Source organism: Camelus ferus, chromosome 7 (assembly GCF_009834535.1).
Source record: "Camelus ferus isolate YT-003-E chromosome 7, BCGSAC_Cfer_1.0, whole genome shotgun sequence".
NCBI lineage: Eukaryota > Metazoa > Chordata > Mammalia > Artiodactyla > Camelidae > Camelus > Camelus ferus.
This window is the reverse complement of record NC_045702.1, coordinates 70,094,420-70,110,231: the sequence shown is the minus strand read 5'-3', so window position 1 is coordinate 70,110,231 and position 15,812 is coordinate 70,094,420. Positions and strand designations below refer to the sequence as shown.

The window sequence follows — 15,812 nt, the reverse complement described above, 5'->3', positions numbered from 1 at the left end:
TTTGAGCATACTGCCAAAAGCAAAAATCACAAAAACAAAAATCAACAAATCGGACCACATCAAACTCAAAAACTTCTGCATAGCAGAAAAAAAAAAAAAGGAAAGAAAAGGAAAGAAAAATAAAAAGTCTATAGAACAGGAGAAAAATTTGCAAACCATATATCAGATGTGGGGTTATATGCAAAATATATTTTTAAAAACTAGCAAAACTTAATAACAGCAACAATAATCCAATGAAAAAAAATGGGCAGAGAATAAGATAGAAATTTTTCCCAAGAGGACATCAAAACAAGTAACAGGCATATGACAAGATGTTCAACATCACTAGCCAACAGGGTAATGCAAATAAAAATCACAATGAAGTATCATTTCATACTTGTTAGAATGGCTATCATCAAGTAAGTAAGAGACAACAAGGGCTGGCACATATTGGCGAAAAGAGAACACTTATACGCCATTGGTGGGAATGTAAATTAGTCCAAACATAATGGAAAACAACACAGAGGTTCCTCAAAAAATTGAAAATAGGTCTATCATACAATCCAGCAGTTCCACTTCTGGGATATACCCAAAGGAAAGAAAACAGGAATTTGATGAGCTATTATGTACCCCCATGTTTACTGCAGCATTATTCACAGCAGCCAAGAAATGAAAACAACCAAAATGCGCATCAACAAATGAATGAATTAAGAAAATCCGGTATATATACAATAAAATATTATTCAGTCATGAGAAAGGAAGATATCCTGCCATTCAACAACATGGATGGCCTTTTCATGAAGATGGCGCTGAAAGCGAAGAAGGAAGCGCCCGCCCCTCCCAAAGCCAAAGCCAAAGCAAAGGATTTGAAGGCCAAGAAGGCAGTGCTGAAAGGCATCCACAGCCACGAAAAAAAGATCTGGACGTCACCCAGTGTGTGACGGCCCAAAACACTGCGGCTCAGAAGGCAGCCCAAATATCCTCGGAAGAGCGCCCCTAGGAGAAACAAGCTTGGCCACTATGCCATCATCAAGTTCCCATTGACCATCGAGTCAGCTATGAAGAAGATTGAAGACAACAACACACTAGTGTTCATTGTGCATGTCAGGGCCAACAAGCACCAGATCAAATGGGCTGTGAAGAAGCTCTATGACATTGACGTGGCTGAAGTCAATACCCTGATCAGGCCTGATGGAGAGAAGAAGGCATATGTACGACTGGCTCCTGATTATGATGCTTTGGATGTTGCCAACAAAATTGGAATCATCTAAACTCAGTCCAGCTGGCTAATTCTAAATATAAAAATTTTCACTACTGAAAAAAAAAAAAACTAACATGGATGGACCTTGAGCACATTATGTTAAGCAAGATATGCCAGACCAAGAAAGGTAGGTACTGAACAATATCACTTTTATATGTGAAATTTTAAAATACCAAACATTTAAAAAAAACAAACACAGCAACACCAACAGAGAGTAAAACAGTGGTTATCAGGGCATGAAGAGTGGCAGGATAAGATTAATAGTGTTTAAACAAGTACTAAAATAGCAACAGGGGTTTAATGTACAGTTTATTGAACACTGACAAGAATACTGCACTGTAAGTATGTAATGTGGTAAGTATCATTACAATGGCAACCATATTGAAAACATAAATGTATCAAACACAATGTATACCTTAAATTTATACGTTACATGTCAAATTTACCCAATAAAAAATAAATAAAATGTCTTCAAAATACTCTGTAATTCAAATTGTTTAAAAATTCATGTTTACTGTATGTACGTACATGTATGACTGAAACATGCTGTACAGCAGAAATTGACAACATTGTCAACTGACTACACTTCAATAAAAAACAATGCAAAAAAATTCATATGTTTCGAAATCAAGGGGTCTTTTTATTTTTTCATGACCTACAATTTTATTCTTCATTATGTTTATATATACCTTCCATTTTGTGTGCACATATCTTTAGTACATTTTTAGATTCAGCTCTTCAAATAACACCTATCAGTGGAAGACTACTAGTTGTGCTCCACTCTTTGTTCTGCCCTCTTCCACTGTGACAGTAGGCATATGGACTACTCTGCTCAAGACCCCATTTCTCTGACTCCTTTCCAGTAAGACATGGCCATGAGAATAAGTTATGACCACTGGAACAGGAGCAAATGTCTTACTCTTATAGTGACTAGTCCCCTAGTCTCTCTCCCTTTTCAAGATGGCTGGGAAATAAAGCAAGTGGAAGGATCATGTTGGATCCAGGAAGAAAGCCATAAACTTAGGGAAGCAGAGCCACCCTGCTGACTGACCCTAGACTGCTCACCTCTAGACTGTCATATGAGAGGAAAATACATGTAGATCTTATCCCTCTGTTACAATGGTTTAGCCTGTACCTCCAACTAATATAATACTGTACCCTCAATTAATACAACAAATGAAATATATTTGTTGAGCTCTGATTATGGGTCAATAAATATTTTATATGGATTATGTTAACTCTCTCAACTCCATGAGGTTAAACATCTTGGTCAGAGCACAAGGATATCAACTGGAACCACTAGATACAACAGTCTTAAAGATTTTTTAAAAGGATAAGCTATAATATTCCATAAAAGATAGTAAATGTATTTTATTCAGTTGAGAGACCATGAAGACAAGATCAGGGAAAACTTACTTTATGTAATATTCTTAGCAATACTTTCAATAGATACATACACAAAACTGTTTCTGTGCATATCAACAATAACGGAAAGTTTCAAATTCTGTATGTAAATTTACATCTTAGAATTTCATTCTATGTTTTTTTTTTTTAAGTAGCTCAAACGGAAATGTTCATGAGTGGATACCTGGGGGCAGAGCTCTGCCTTCTTGTAATTTATATCTAATTAGAAAAAGAACAGAAGCATAACCTGATACAGTAACGGTGTACCTAATTGGGTACCTGCTCGCATTCTCAAAATACAAGTGCCAATATGAAAAGGTAAAATATTAACACATACTCTAAAGCATAACAAGATTCTTTTCATTATTGGAATTACATCCCATTTGGTGGTTGTACAGCCTAGAACAAAAATTCAACCTTGCAAACAATTTCTTCTTGCGTGTTGAAGATGATGTTCACTTCACAAGGTTGCCCTGAACATTATTAAGATAATGGATAAAGTAAAGGGCTTAGGTCAGTGCTTGAAATAATTTAAACAGAACAAAAAAGGAGCCCTTCAGTTGTATTTAAAAGGTTCTGATATACTAAGTATTATACTAAGAAAAAGTACAATATATTATCTCTTTCTAATTCTATTTTTTTCCTTTCCTCTATTACTTAAATCTACTTTGTGGATGATCATATGCAATTGATGGACATATATATTCTTCCAGTACATGATTAGAAAAGGAAAAATCTAATAAAAGATATCTTAAAACTTGAATACAACAGGGATAGTAGTATTCTGTAAATCTATTCGCTTTTTTTTAAAGTTTTTTTGGGGGAGTGGTAATTAGGTTCTTTAATTACTTTATTTTGTTTAAGTTTTTATCGAAGTGTAGTTGACTTACAATATTAGTTTCAGGTGTACAGCAAAGTTATTTCAGTTACACATGTATGTACATACATATTTTCTCTTTTCAGATTTTCTATTATATGTTAATATAAGAAACTGAATATAGTTCCCTGTGCTTTATAGTAGGTCCCTTTGATTATCTATTTTATATATAGTAATGTGTCTGTTAATCCCCAACCCATAATTTATCCCTATATATGTTAATAAATTTAAAATGTATAATATAAATTCAATTTGTATTTATAAATTTGTTTTATATTATATTGATATATATACATATTATAAATGTATTATTACTTTTTTAATGGAGGTACTGGGGGATTAAACCCAGGAACTTGTGCACGCTAAGCACGCGCTCTTATCGCTGAGCTATACACTCCCTTCCCATTCACTCCTGATCTTTAACACAAGTTAGACAGGAAACCCAGGCAAACTATCATTTTTAAAGTTAAAGTGTTGGATTTATTCAGTAATATTTATCAATCTTCCCTAGGCTAATATTTTATAATGCCATAAAGTAGTTTTCATACAACTGCAAAGATGTCCTGTTTTAGCTATGTTCCCTCTTTGCAGCTAAGCCTTTCAGTAAAAAGCAAGTTGGGTCCTGTGATGGCAGTAAAACCAATCACATTCAATAATTCAGAAAGAACTATCATTTTTTAAATATTGAATTTCAACCCAGAAACCTGCTAAATTCCTGTATTTATTCAACTTTTGATCCTTATCATGTGTCTAACACCCCCAGGCTCAGCACAAAGTTCACTCTCAACTCTGGTCTCCTTCAGCTAGTCTGTGCTTTAAGTTCCTGTGGCCAAAAAGAAATGCACTCCTTTGCCCCCATCATGGACCTGTTCTCTGGGCAAAAGGAAAAAATCATACAGAATCATATATCTATGTCAAGACCCTCTTCGTGTGCCCTAATACTTCAAATCTTTTTCCAGTAGTAAATTCTGCTCTCTTTCCCTCCTTTGTTACATAACATATAATTCTTTTATTTGTATTTTTTCTGTCACTGTAATTAGGCACATGTCTCATAAAAGAACATTGTGGGGATGTTCTTACATCCTGTCCATTCTATTTTGTTATCCTAATTTAGACAAGGCTATTTCCTCATTCTTCAATATTTACTCTCTTCTTAGTAATCTATACTTCGCACAGCATAATGGAAATCAGGTGAGACTTTTTTTTTCCCCCTCAAGGATCCATCAGAAAAAGCAGATTTGGCAAGAGAGGGTTTACATATTAACACCAAAAGTAAAAAAAGAGGTCAGCCAAAAAAGTGGTTTTTGAGGCTGGAGAAACACTAGAGGCGTGAAGGAGAGCTCCCAAGAGCAGTTTATTTTTCATCTCCATCTGTCAATAAAGAGAGTCATATAACTTTTAACCAGAATCTGTCAATTCTCACTTTTTTTTTTCTCATTCCATCACTTTCATAGAGGTTTGCTTATTATCCTACACACTTTCATATTCTCATTTCTCTCCCCACAGGAATCACTACAGATTCCAAACATCTGCTTACAGTAGCTATCCAGCACCTCTGCACCTTCAGCACTGGAGATTTTGATTTCTAGAGTGTCAATTCTCTGTTGAGAGGGACGGTGTCTCTGACAACCCTTGGTAGCCTGCACAGTGCCTGGGATGTACTATGTGCCCAAGAAGAGTTCATTAGAATTAAATTTGCTCATTGTCATTCACAAAGAACACTTTCCATTTCAAAACATATTCCTTATGTCATCTCACAGATATTTGAGTTTTTTCAACATACTCTTGTTTGAAATCTACAATTGTTTTTTAAAGAGATTCTGAAATAATATTTGGAAGTATTTGCTTAGTAAGGTTTCTTCATGAATTCCTATTAATACATAAAGTAACCATTCTAGTTTCTCCCAGAAATATTTACATATAAATATTCATATAATATTCATGTATCACACATGAAACCACTTTTATATCATTCCACCTCATTGATCCACATTTTTGGAAAATAAAAGGTCTCACTGCATCACTAGGAACACAAGATGAAGGTACTTTCAAACTGTTACATTACTTACATTGAAATGGAAATAGTGAGACTGACTCTAAAGAAATGTTTAATTTTTTAAAAATCTTACAGAAGCTATACATGTAAATGCTCTTACCCAAAGAAAATAATCTATTTAAGATGCTACAGAAATATTTATACACTGCTATCATTTCCAAAAATCATTTTACAGTGATGTTCACAATCATTTCATAAATCATAAGAAAAACCATCTTTTATAGTGTCTCCTTTTCTCTTGCAAAAGTCTGCATTACCACATCTCAGTGATTCACTCCACTCTCTAGACATGGCTGTAAACCATTTTCAAAAATAACATCTACCCTCAGAGAATGAAGATATGTTCCCACAGAAGATATTCAAAAGAATCCATCACAGGGCTTAAAGTCACCACTATGTAAGAGATTCTAATATACTATGAAGAATGGAAATAGGACATCCCAATTTGAATTTTAGGGACGACTACACATCACATGAACTTACCTAAGGGAGGGCTGTATAGAAATTGTAAAATGTGCTGAGAACGCCCCATTACTTGCCAGGGATGGCATTTCTTTTCATAGTAACTAGCAGTACCAAGGATTTCTCAGTACTCTATCAGATTCACATGAAAAATTACTTCCTATTATAATATAGAAATACAGTTTCCGAGAAGAGAGAAGTGCATTCAAATTACAGAAATGACCAGTAAGTTTGGGGGAACTTTACTCACATCGACAAGCTGATTGACACCACTTGCTGTTTTTGCCAGGGTAACAAGGTCTTCTTGCATCTTATCCACCCATGACTTGATACTGCAGAAATCGGAGAAGAGAACGTTCTATCAGATCTCAGGTAAAGTGAAGCCACAGATTGACATTCTATATCCACGCTGCAGGTAATTCATTAAATTACCTTTAAATCTTTCTCCTCCCTCCCAGCTCCTACTATGTCTACCCTGACCCCTAATCCCACTTTTAAATTACAAAACCAATTAACCTCTTGGGATGCTGAAATATCCCCAAATCGAAGACAGAAAAGTGGCAAATCAGCGTTAACATTCGCTTAATTTTAATAAAAATTCCATTAAAAACAAGTTACTAAATAGAATATTCTAAACTCAACTTCATCCTTTAGCTTACAAACCTTAATACAATAATAAGAGTGTGCTAAATGTAGAATATTTGAAAAAAGAAGAAAATGAGACATATTTTAAAATTTCTTATAATTCCAACAGCCAAGGATAACAACTCTTAATACCTTGGTGTATTCGCTTCTACTCTTTAAAATGCTTTCACATTGTTGAACACATAGCATGTAAAATTCACGTATCTTGTTATCCCTTGGTCACATGATACTCTTCCATGTCATTACAAATATTTTACAAACACTGTATTTTAATGGCCACTTAATATTACATTATCTTTACATTCCATAATATACTTGACCATTCGTCTTTTTTAAAAGACAGCTAGAATAACTCCTAAAAATTTCACTGCAACAAATACTTTGTATATAAAGCTTAAAAGTATTTCATTTCCTTAGCTAGACTCTTAGATTTGCAATTACTGGATCAAGGCTTAAGTTTTAAAGAAATGGTTTTAAGCATTAAAATTATGATTGAAGGATCCAATTCAAATCCTTTCCTTGTACACTTGAGCCTTAAACAATGTAGGGGGTTAGGAGCGCCAATCCCAAGGCAGTTGAAAACCTACAATTAACTTTACAGTCAGCCCTCTGTATCCATGATTCGGCATCCACAGATTCAACCAACAGCGGGATTGTGTAGTACTGTGTATTTATTGAAAAAAAAAAATTTGCTCTAAGTGGACCCACAAAGTTCAAACTGATGTTGTTCAAGGGGCAACTGTATATACTTTAAAGCAATGGAGATCTTAAAATACAAGCTACGGATGTCAGGACATTTTAGGAAGTCCTAAACTGATGGTCTTACTTTTCCTGGCATTAGACATCACCAAAAACCACACAATTTTCCCTATTCTAACAAACTAAATATAATATGCAATCTCTTCAGATATTTCATTTATTCATCCTCATGTTGCAAAAAGACATAAAGTGTATATTCTTTTCTGTTCATGAAAATATAAGAAAACACTAGTAAGAATGACAGGAAATTATTCTTATTTGATTTTGAACTTCTCTCTACATATATATGGTATGTGTGTCCATCTGTTACTTATTTATCCTATTCTTTGGATTTTATTAGTACTAAATGTTTTCCCTCCTTTAAAGAACACCTTCAAAAGTAGAGCAGAAAAGTGCAGTTTTGAAAACAAACTTTGTATTTCCTAAGTGCTTTGATCATGGGGATCTAACCACGTTTGTTTTCTCTTTTGCCAAGAATTTCAATAGTCCTACAAGGTCATCAACTTTTTTCAGATAAATTTAACAGTATTAAAAATTACACTTGGAAAAAGTATAACATGGAAAAGGGATTTAAACAAGATATTTACAGAAAAACAAAAAAGATTAATGAGCTGATGAACTGAAGAGGAAAAAGGAAAACTGAAAAGCAGTCATAAAAAAGGATGAAAATCGGTCATAAAAAATGCCTTAGGTGGAAACACAGAGGCTTAAGTTACAAGTGAAACAAACTAGGTAATTAATGAAATACATAAAAGCTAGGGGTCCTTTCACACAAATTAAAATAAGGAAGAATATTTATTGAATCATGCTGTATGAGTATCAAGAAACAAAAAATAAATTGGAAAAGGATGTAAAGTTTAGAGAAATTTATAGAACCATTAAAATAAATGATGCACACCACATTGTTCTAACATATTTTGTGCTATTTATGATCTGGTGCACATATGTGAAAAATATTATAAATACCAACTAACATCCTTATTACTCTGTTAGATACATAGAATGGCACTCCATTTTTATGTTAAGAACAAAAAATTACAGTAGGGAACCAGTAGAAGAAAAAAAAACATGGACACCATTTTCTAATTCAGAGGAGACTATTCGTTTCTCCAAGCAGTTACTGAGCAACTACTAAAACCCAGAGAAGATGAATCACCTCTTCTTCTCAAACATAATTCCCAACACTAACAAATAGTAAGAAGTGTTACACATGTCTTTAGCAGGGAAACTGAGAGACAAAGACTACATATGAAAAAAAAAAAAAAACTTAACTCATTCTTGAATTCTGATTTATGCTAAACTGATTCAAAACGTGCATTCTAACTTGACACCTGAGTGTACTGTCACTGCCAGTGTTCGTTGAGGAGAACCTGTTTTGGCTGAAAAATAATTCAGGGCCTGTCCAGTCTTCTTTGCCCCACTGACAAGCTGTCAAGAGCACTTTAAAGGAGCAAGGATGATTTTTCATAGATATGAGGTATTACCTGGTTCTCCTAAAATACATAAGCACTTTGCCTATGTATTCATCCAGTCTAAATCAAACTGAGAATTAGAAGATTATAATGGCTAGGAAATAAGTGAAGATCTGTTAATGACGAAAGTGAGCAATTACACAAGGGAAAACATTCACATGGGCAAATTCTCCATCAGTCTTTCTCTTTCTAGGTAAACTGTCAAGCACGTATGTATTATCACTAAGCAACACTTTATTAAATGTCTCCAGAAGATACTACGGTATTTCGGGGAAAGTTACAGAAGGTATCACCTTTCCAGGTAATAAGAAATTAAGCTAGCACTCCGTGAGGAAGAATTTGTCATTTGCTCTTTGTTAGCCTGTTCATCAACAATGAGCACCTGCTGGAAAAGATACTAAAAGCTGGAGAGGCAGAGGAGAACAAGAATAAGGTAGTTTAGGGGAGGAAAGAGACTCTTTTCTTTCTAGTCTTCTAAATTCTTGGCTGATAACTCTGTAACCAAAGACAGTATTATAAGTGAAAAGCATTCAAATTTATTTAATGCAGGTTTTACATAACACAGGAGCCTTCATAAGCAAATGAAGACTCCAAAAAATGGTTAAACTTGAGTGTGTTTATGCTAGGTTTGATTCAGAGGAGAAAGAGAGAACTGGACAAAGAGTGTGAGGTGAGTGCAGTAAACTAGGGAAAACTTAAAGCCTGTTCATTCAGACTCCTCTTTCTGGCCCTTGTCTTCAGAGATAAGGATGCTCCTCTCTTCTGAGTGCAGGGAGGGTAACTCTCACATGAGGGGATGGTCAGAAAGTTCTTCCTACATATGTCACTTCTCAATCTCCTTCAGCTTAAAATATTCAAGAGGCCATGCTATCATATTTTGGGGTAGCAGGGCCTGAATCCTATCAGTAGGATCTGTCACTTAAAGTGAGTCACTTTAAGTTTATTAGATAGCTGTGTGGAGAGACAGATAGAGGAGGCTTTCTGGACTAGCAGCTACTTAAAGTGAGATTTGAAAAACAACTGGAATTTGACAGAAGTGAGAAGGGAAGGAAATAACAATGAAGGCAGAGGGACTGCAAAACACGGCACAGTCAGCAACTGCAAGCAGTATGAATGGCCGGAGTCCAAGGCTGGTTCAATCAATGCTACGGGATGGGGGCAGGAATGGTCGGGAAGAAAGTCAGGCAGCTCGATGGGACAGATCAGGGTCTTAAATAGCCTTCTGAAGCATTTAGATTATACTCTCAAAATAATGGAGAGATAATGGAAGATGTGAAGTTAGCAAGTAGCCAAATCATTTCAGTGTATATGAACATGATAAAATAACTTCTCTAACAGCCGAGTGAATGGTGGCTTAGAGGGAGAGCAGAAAGAGAAGGGAAAGTCTAGGTAAGAGCTAAGAAATGAGGAGGTTCAAACTAGCTCAACAGCAGTGAGAGTAGAGAGGGAAACAAAAGGAAGGCCAAGTAAAAGAAACCAGCTCAACAAAATTCTGAGGAATGGACAAGATTTCATGTGTTACTGGATATTAAAAGTGAATGGGAGAAAGGCTTTGCAGATGATTTTTGGAGCTCCTCAGCTAGACAATTATAGGATATTTTGTTATTGAAAGTACAAGAAGAAGAACAATGTAGAGGGACATTCATGAGTTTGTTTTTATTGGTTCAGTTAGAGATGTTTTTGAGAATGTACAGAAATCCAGTAGGCAACTGAACAAGACCTAGATTTGAAGCTCTCGGAAGAGAACTTTCTATAGCATTTAAAGATTTGGTCTTTACAAAGGACAAAGGTAAATCAATGCATGATTCCCAAAGGAGAGCTGAGAGAGAGGCGTTTAAAGAAGAGACAGAGGAACTGAGTAGTGGCAAGAGAGAAGGGAATCCAAGAACAATGGTATCACAAAAGCTAGAAAAAGGCAGTTTCCAGAGAGTCACTAAATAAGGTGAGAGACATTTGTCTTATATGGGAGGAGAGTGAGAGAACACTGTGGAAGCTAGAAAAGAAATGCAGAACAACGAGGTAGTATGCCTTCTTGTTTTATAATCAGAGACACAGGCATGGGACCACGCACACAGAGAAAGACAAGGAGAGAAAGAGACAGCGAAGATTCAGGACACAACATGTCACTTATTGACAGAACAAGGTCTTTCAAAAGTCTCTAGATTCATTAGGCTTTTCCATGCTCATCCCTACATTCCAAACATTATGGGGTGGAGGATGAGTGAAGAAATAAGAACACTGGAGAAACCTAATGCTAGAGAAGGTTACTTCTTCCGTGGAGACTGAAGGGAAAATACAAAATGTTTTAGGCAGATGGAAATAACTACAACAAGTAGATCAAAAACTTGAGACAGTTCTACTTACTGCTGTCTCTCTCTCTCCTCTCTCTCTTTTTTTCTTTTTTTTTTTTTTTTTTTTTTTTTTTGGTAATAAAGGAGACAAAGCCATCTGTTCAGAGGTAGGCAGAAGATATTAAGGTAGGATAGTTGAAAAGAAAGTTGGAGATTTCAATAGAACAATGGCCAGAGAGTATTTAAGGACAAGTCCTACACAGGAGGTCATCAGTTTTCACTGGTACTAATCAGCATGACTTGAATTTCGCCACCAGTTCTAGGCTAAAGAGGGCAAGATGGGAGAAAGAAGGCATTCAGATGAATATGGGGCAGATAACAGCAGGTGGGAAAGGAGGATGAGGAAAAATGAATTGAAGCGTCTGAAAATTTTAAGATCTCTACTAATTCTAAATAACAAAGACTGCCCCAAATATTCATTAAGCATTATTCTATTTATATACAATGCTTATTTTCTAAACACTTTTCTTATGGAACCAAAAATCCTATTACAGCATTTCTAGGAAAATGTGAAAATACTGCCTTGCCAAATTTCAAATTTCTCATCATTTTGGGGGTTTTTAGCCTAATTATCTCATAAAAGAATATGCTGGATCACTAAATGAAGAAAGGGGCCTGAATACATCCCACTTTTAAATCAGTTGAAACAACGTAAAATTTTTAAAAGGAAAAATTTCTCAAACCACTGAAATAAAATGGATTGCTCTCAGAAAGTTTAAGTTTGTTTGAAAATCCTTCTCTTATAAGTAAATACATATTACAATATCTGACCAACTCGAAAAAGTTGAATGCATGTATATCTGGTTCTATAGATACAACAGAACTTGACTAATAAGAATACTGCTTTCATGAGAAAACACACTGGATTTTCCAAACTTGTGATGTCAAGAACCCACTTACTCTGCTGTTAGAAATGTAACCGTCTGGCTTCCAGCATCAAGTGGTAACAGAGGTTTCAATGTTACAAAGACAGGACTGGAGCATGATAGAGTCAGGAGAGTGCCAATGCACCATATTTGAAAAAGAAACAGTAAGAAGCTCCAGAGACTGGGTATGTAGCCAATGTACACATGCAACAGAACTATTTCTTACCCCTCTGCTACCCTGGTCTCCCAATTTTCTATGGCCTTTTGAACTTTCTACTACCCTGTGTTTTTTTAAGGTCCTATAAACCTATAAAGTAAAAATCTTACAAATCTTACACTGTTACTTACATTAATTCCTAAAGCTGAGCTCCAGTTCTACCTTAACTACCATTTGCTAGATCACTCCGTTTTGATTTTCCATCATTCTTTTTCAAAATATCTGTAAAACTGAACTCAGCATCTTCCCATCCCATACTACCAACTCTCTCATGTTCCTTTCCTTCTTGGCAAACCATCTCCAAGTCAGTCAGGTCCATTCCATCAATTTCTTCCTCATATCCCTCCTTCAATCCTTTGTAAAATTACAGTGGCTCAGTGTTTTCCCCAATACATACCTGACAGCTAGATACATTGAGAACTTATTTTATGACAAACTTCATGTCAAAGTATTTAACATGCATCCTCTCATTTAGTCATCATAAAAACTAGTGTTCACTTTTCACAGATGAGAAAACTTAAAGTTTATAGAAGTCAAACACCCCAGCCTTCTAGCTTCTGATTTTCTAAGACATTTTACTTCTACCATCCTCACACATTTCCATATGTGTTGACTGTCCTTTTCCACATTCAGCTATTGCTCTACAACATCTTCTTGAAATTCATCCTCCACCTGCATTGTGAATAAATTTCACAAATACTCTAATATCACCTTTCACAAGTTTCCAAACTAAAAATAGTTCACTTCTATCTACTAAACTCCAAAGCACTTTCATTGTGCTGTGTGCTTATTTTCCTGTACACTTCCATGATTCTATGGGCATACTTTCATTTTCATTTATCACTGAATCCTCAATGTTTTTACTACAGTGCCTTGTATATATGGTAGGTACACAGATATTTACTGAACAGAAAAACTTATTGAAATGAAATGACTATTATTTTTTAAAAAGCACAATTATCTTTAATGCATGTAGAATACGTGATTTATTTACTAAATTCCCTCTTCTCTCCAAAATCGACATCACAAAAAAAGAACTGCTGACAGACATCTGTAAATAGCACCCACTTTTCAACAAGTACAAGAATTTTAAAATGTGACTTCATACTTTAAAGAAATTATTAAATCTCTAGAATGCATACCTTATAATCCTAAATTTTTCAAGTGGATATTGAATTTCATAGGAAAAAGTTTAGTCTTCTAATCCTTCTCTACTCCTACAATAACTCATTAAAGTCAAACAGCAGTGTATGTTTCCAACAGTTTAATGATGCCTGCAGACAGTGTAATTTGGAGAATTCCCTGTGAGATCTATAAAAACTGAAACAAATGTCTTATTGATTAATTGAGATAATCTTTTATATTCTTTACTTCACTTTATTGTACAGAAACAGCCCAAATTCTTAAGGCAAATATAAAATATTGAATTTTCACTAAATTTGAGAGAAAAATACTCGCCATGCAATTAATAATGTTCCCTTTGAAGTTAGATTTGCCTGCAATACAGCTTTCAAAAGAGTACTGCGTAGTTCAAGAAACTGCTTAAAAAAAGAAAGAAAAATGGTAATCCATTTCATTTTGCATGCATTTGGGGAACATCAAATTCAGAACAGCACAAATTACACCCTGTTTAATCTATTGTAAAGTATAGCAGTTGAGTACAAAGTGTCAATTCTGCATAGTTATCTATTTAATTGTTTTAAATGCTACAGAGAGAATTTGCCTTTTAACTGGTTGGAATAATGGAGCTAAAGTGATGGCTAAAAATTGTTATAATAGGTCCTACAAAGACTGACTGTCCTTCCTGCCTGTATCTGATGTAGCAAGTCCTCTGGAAAAAAGGAGAATATGTGTGAACTTAGTGCTATTAGTTAAAGACAGTATTAAAACAGACATCTTTTCTCCACACCCATCTTGAATTATCCCACTAGCAATTATAATAGCAACCAGAGCAAAAAAGGAATAGGAGATACACAGAAAAGAAATAGAATGTCTTATTTCTACTGACTGAAATGTGTGTATAGGGAAACTGTATCATGACCTAATGTAAAGTGTGAATGATGACTTCCTGATCATCTGAAAAGTAGGTATATGATGATTCTGCAGGACTTAAGTAGTATTCTTCAAACATGCTACCATAACCTAGATTATCCTTGGTAAAAAATAAAGTCATTTATTTCTAATTCTTAAAGCTTCTAATAAATGACTATAGTAGAAATTAAATAGAATCAGTAAAACCAGTTTTTATTAAAAAAAAAAAGTGGAGGAAGAGAGCTGCTGCAGCATGAGATTTAGAGAAGGAGGAACAGGGGAGAGAGAAGTCACTATCCTTTGAGTCCTGGTCCTAAGGCAATTTTGTCTGTGCCACTATTTTTAAGAAACAATTTTATTTTTAACCCAAAGAAATAAGACACACAGTTATGCCCTATGGACCTGGGAAAAAGCAAAAATATCACAAGATCTAACAATCTGACCATTTCAATTGTGTTGATACATAAATAGCTTATTCATAAATTTGAAGTAATAAGATCATATATTTCAAAACTGTTCCACTTGCTAAAAATATCTCACCAATGTCAAACTGCTCCTATGTTTGTTATATAATAAACCACCCACAGTGTTCTTATAGTTGGGTAAAAATAATGTAAGTAAGCCGAAGATTTAGATAACCCAGACACACTATTTTGCTAAATATGCACTTCTTGTAACATGTATAACTGTATCATGAAATACTTTGTGTGTGTGTGTGTGTGAAGTAATACTTGGTATCTACAGAGTCTAAAATTGCTTGTGAGTTGGGTGTCATGCCAGGAATGTTAGTTCCTGAAATTGTTCTCAATTTAAACCATTTTCAATAACACAGCTGCTTTGTTTTTAGAAAGCTGTTTAGACTTGTGAAATGCTTTAGTATTCCATTTTTGTCTAGAGTCAGTCCTGAAAGAAATGCAGAAAGGCATGTGATCGACTTAATCAGGGTAGAAAGGTAACGTACTTGAGAGTAAGAAGAAAGATTTTATCACTAAAATCTGATCCGTAAGCTGTTCGTGTTCCTCTGCCTTCAATTTCCCTTTGCTTTTTTCCCCGTCTTCTTTGTGTGTCTGTGTGTGCGTTTAATCCGCTTTACAAATATACAGACTCATAATTCTCAAAGACCAAAGATTCTTCATGAGATCTACTTTCCCCACCATCTTTGATTGATTTCTGTTTTATCCCAGCATTTTTTCATTGTTTCTTTATTTAGTGAATATTTTTTGCCTCAGATGCAGCAACGTGCTTCCAGCTTCCACGACAACAAACGAGCGATATACTTTAAGGCTGTTATTAATGCAGTTCCACAGAGTAGCTGGAGGGGGGAAGGTTCTCATACCAGGGATCTACTCCCTTGAGGCCTGGAGAGCTTTGTTTTTCATCCTTCCACATCCATTAATTACCACCTCCAGCACAGTCCCTCTAGCCTGGTGCC

At 35.1% G+C, this 15,812-nt stretch overlaps 1 protein-coding gene and 1 pseudogene across 11 annotated transcripts in view; one reads left to right on the top strand and one right to left on the bottom strand.

Annotated features, from left to right (window-relative positions):
- Positions 1-15,812, bottom strand: part of CACNA2D1 (calcium voltage-gated channel auxiliary subunit alpha2delta 1) — a 426,371-nt gene that overhangs the window by 341,577 nt on the left and 68,982 nt on the right. For all 11 annotated transcript variants that reach the window (XR_004321588.1, XR_004321587.1, XM_032484117.1 and 8 more), the window contains exon 2: positions 6,290-6,371. Coding sequence is in view for 9 of the 11 variants with exons in the window: in XM_032484117.1 (XP_032340008.1) it covers positions 6,290-6,371 (82 nt within the window). In the remaining 2 variants the exon portion in view is untranslated. The remainder of the gene's footprint in view (positions 1-6,289; positions 6,372-15,812) is intronic.
- Positions 731-1,292, top strand: LOC102522061 (annotated as a pseudogene).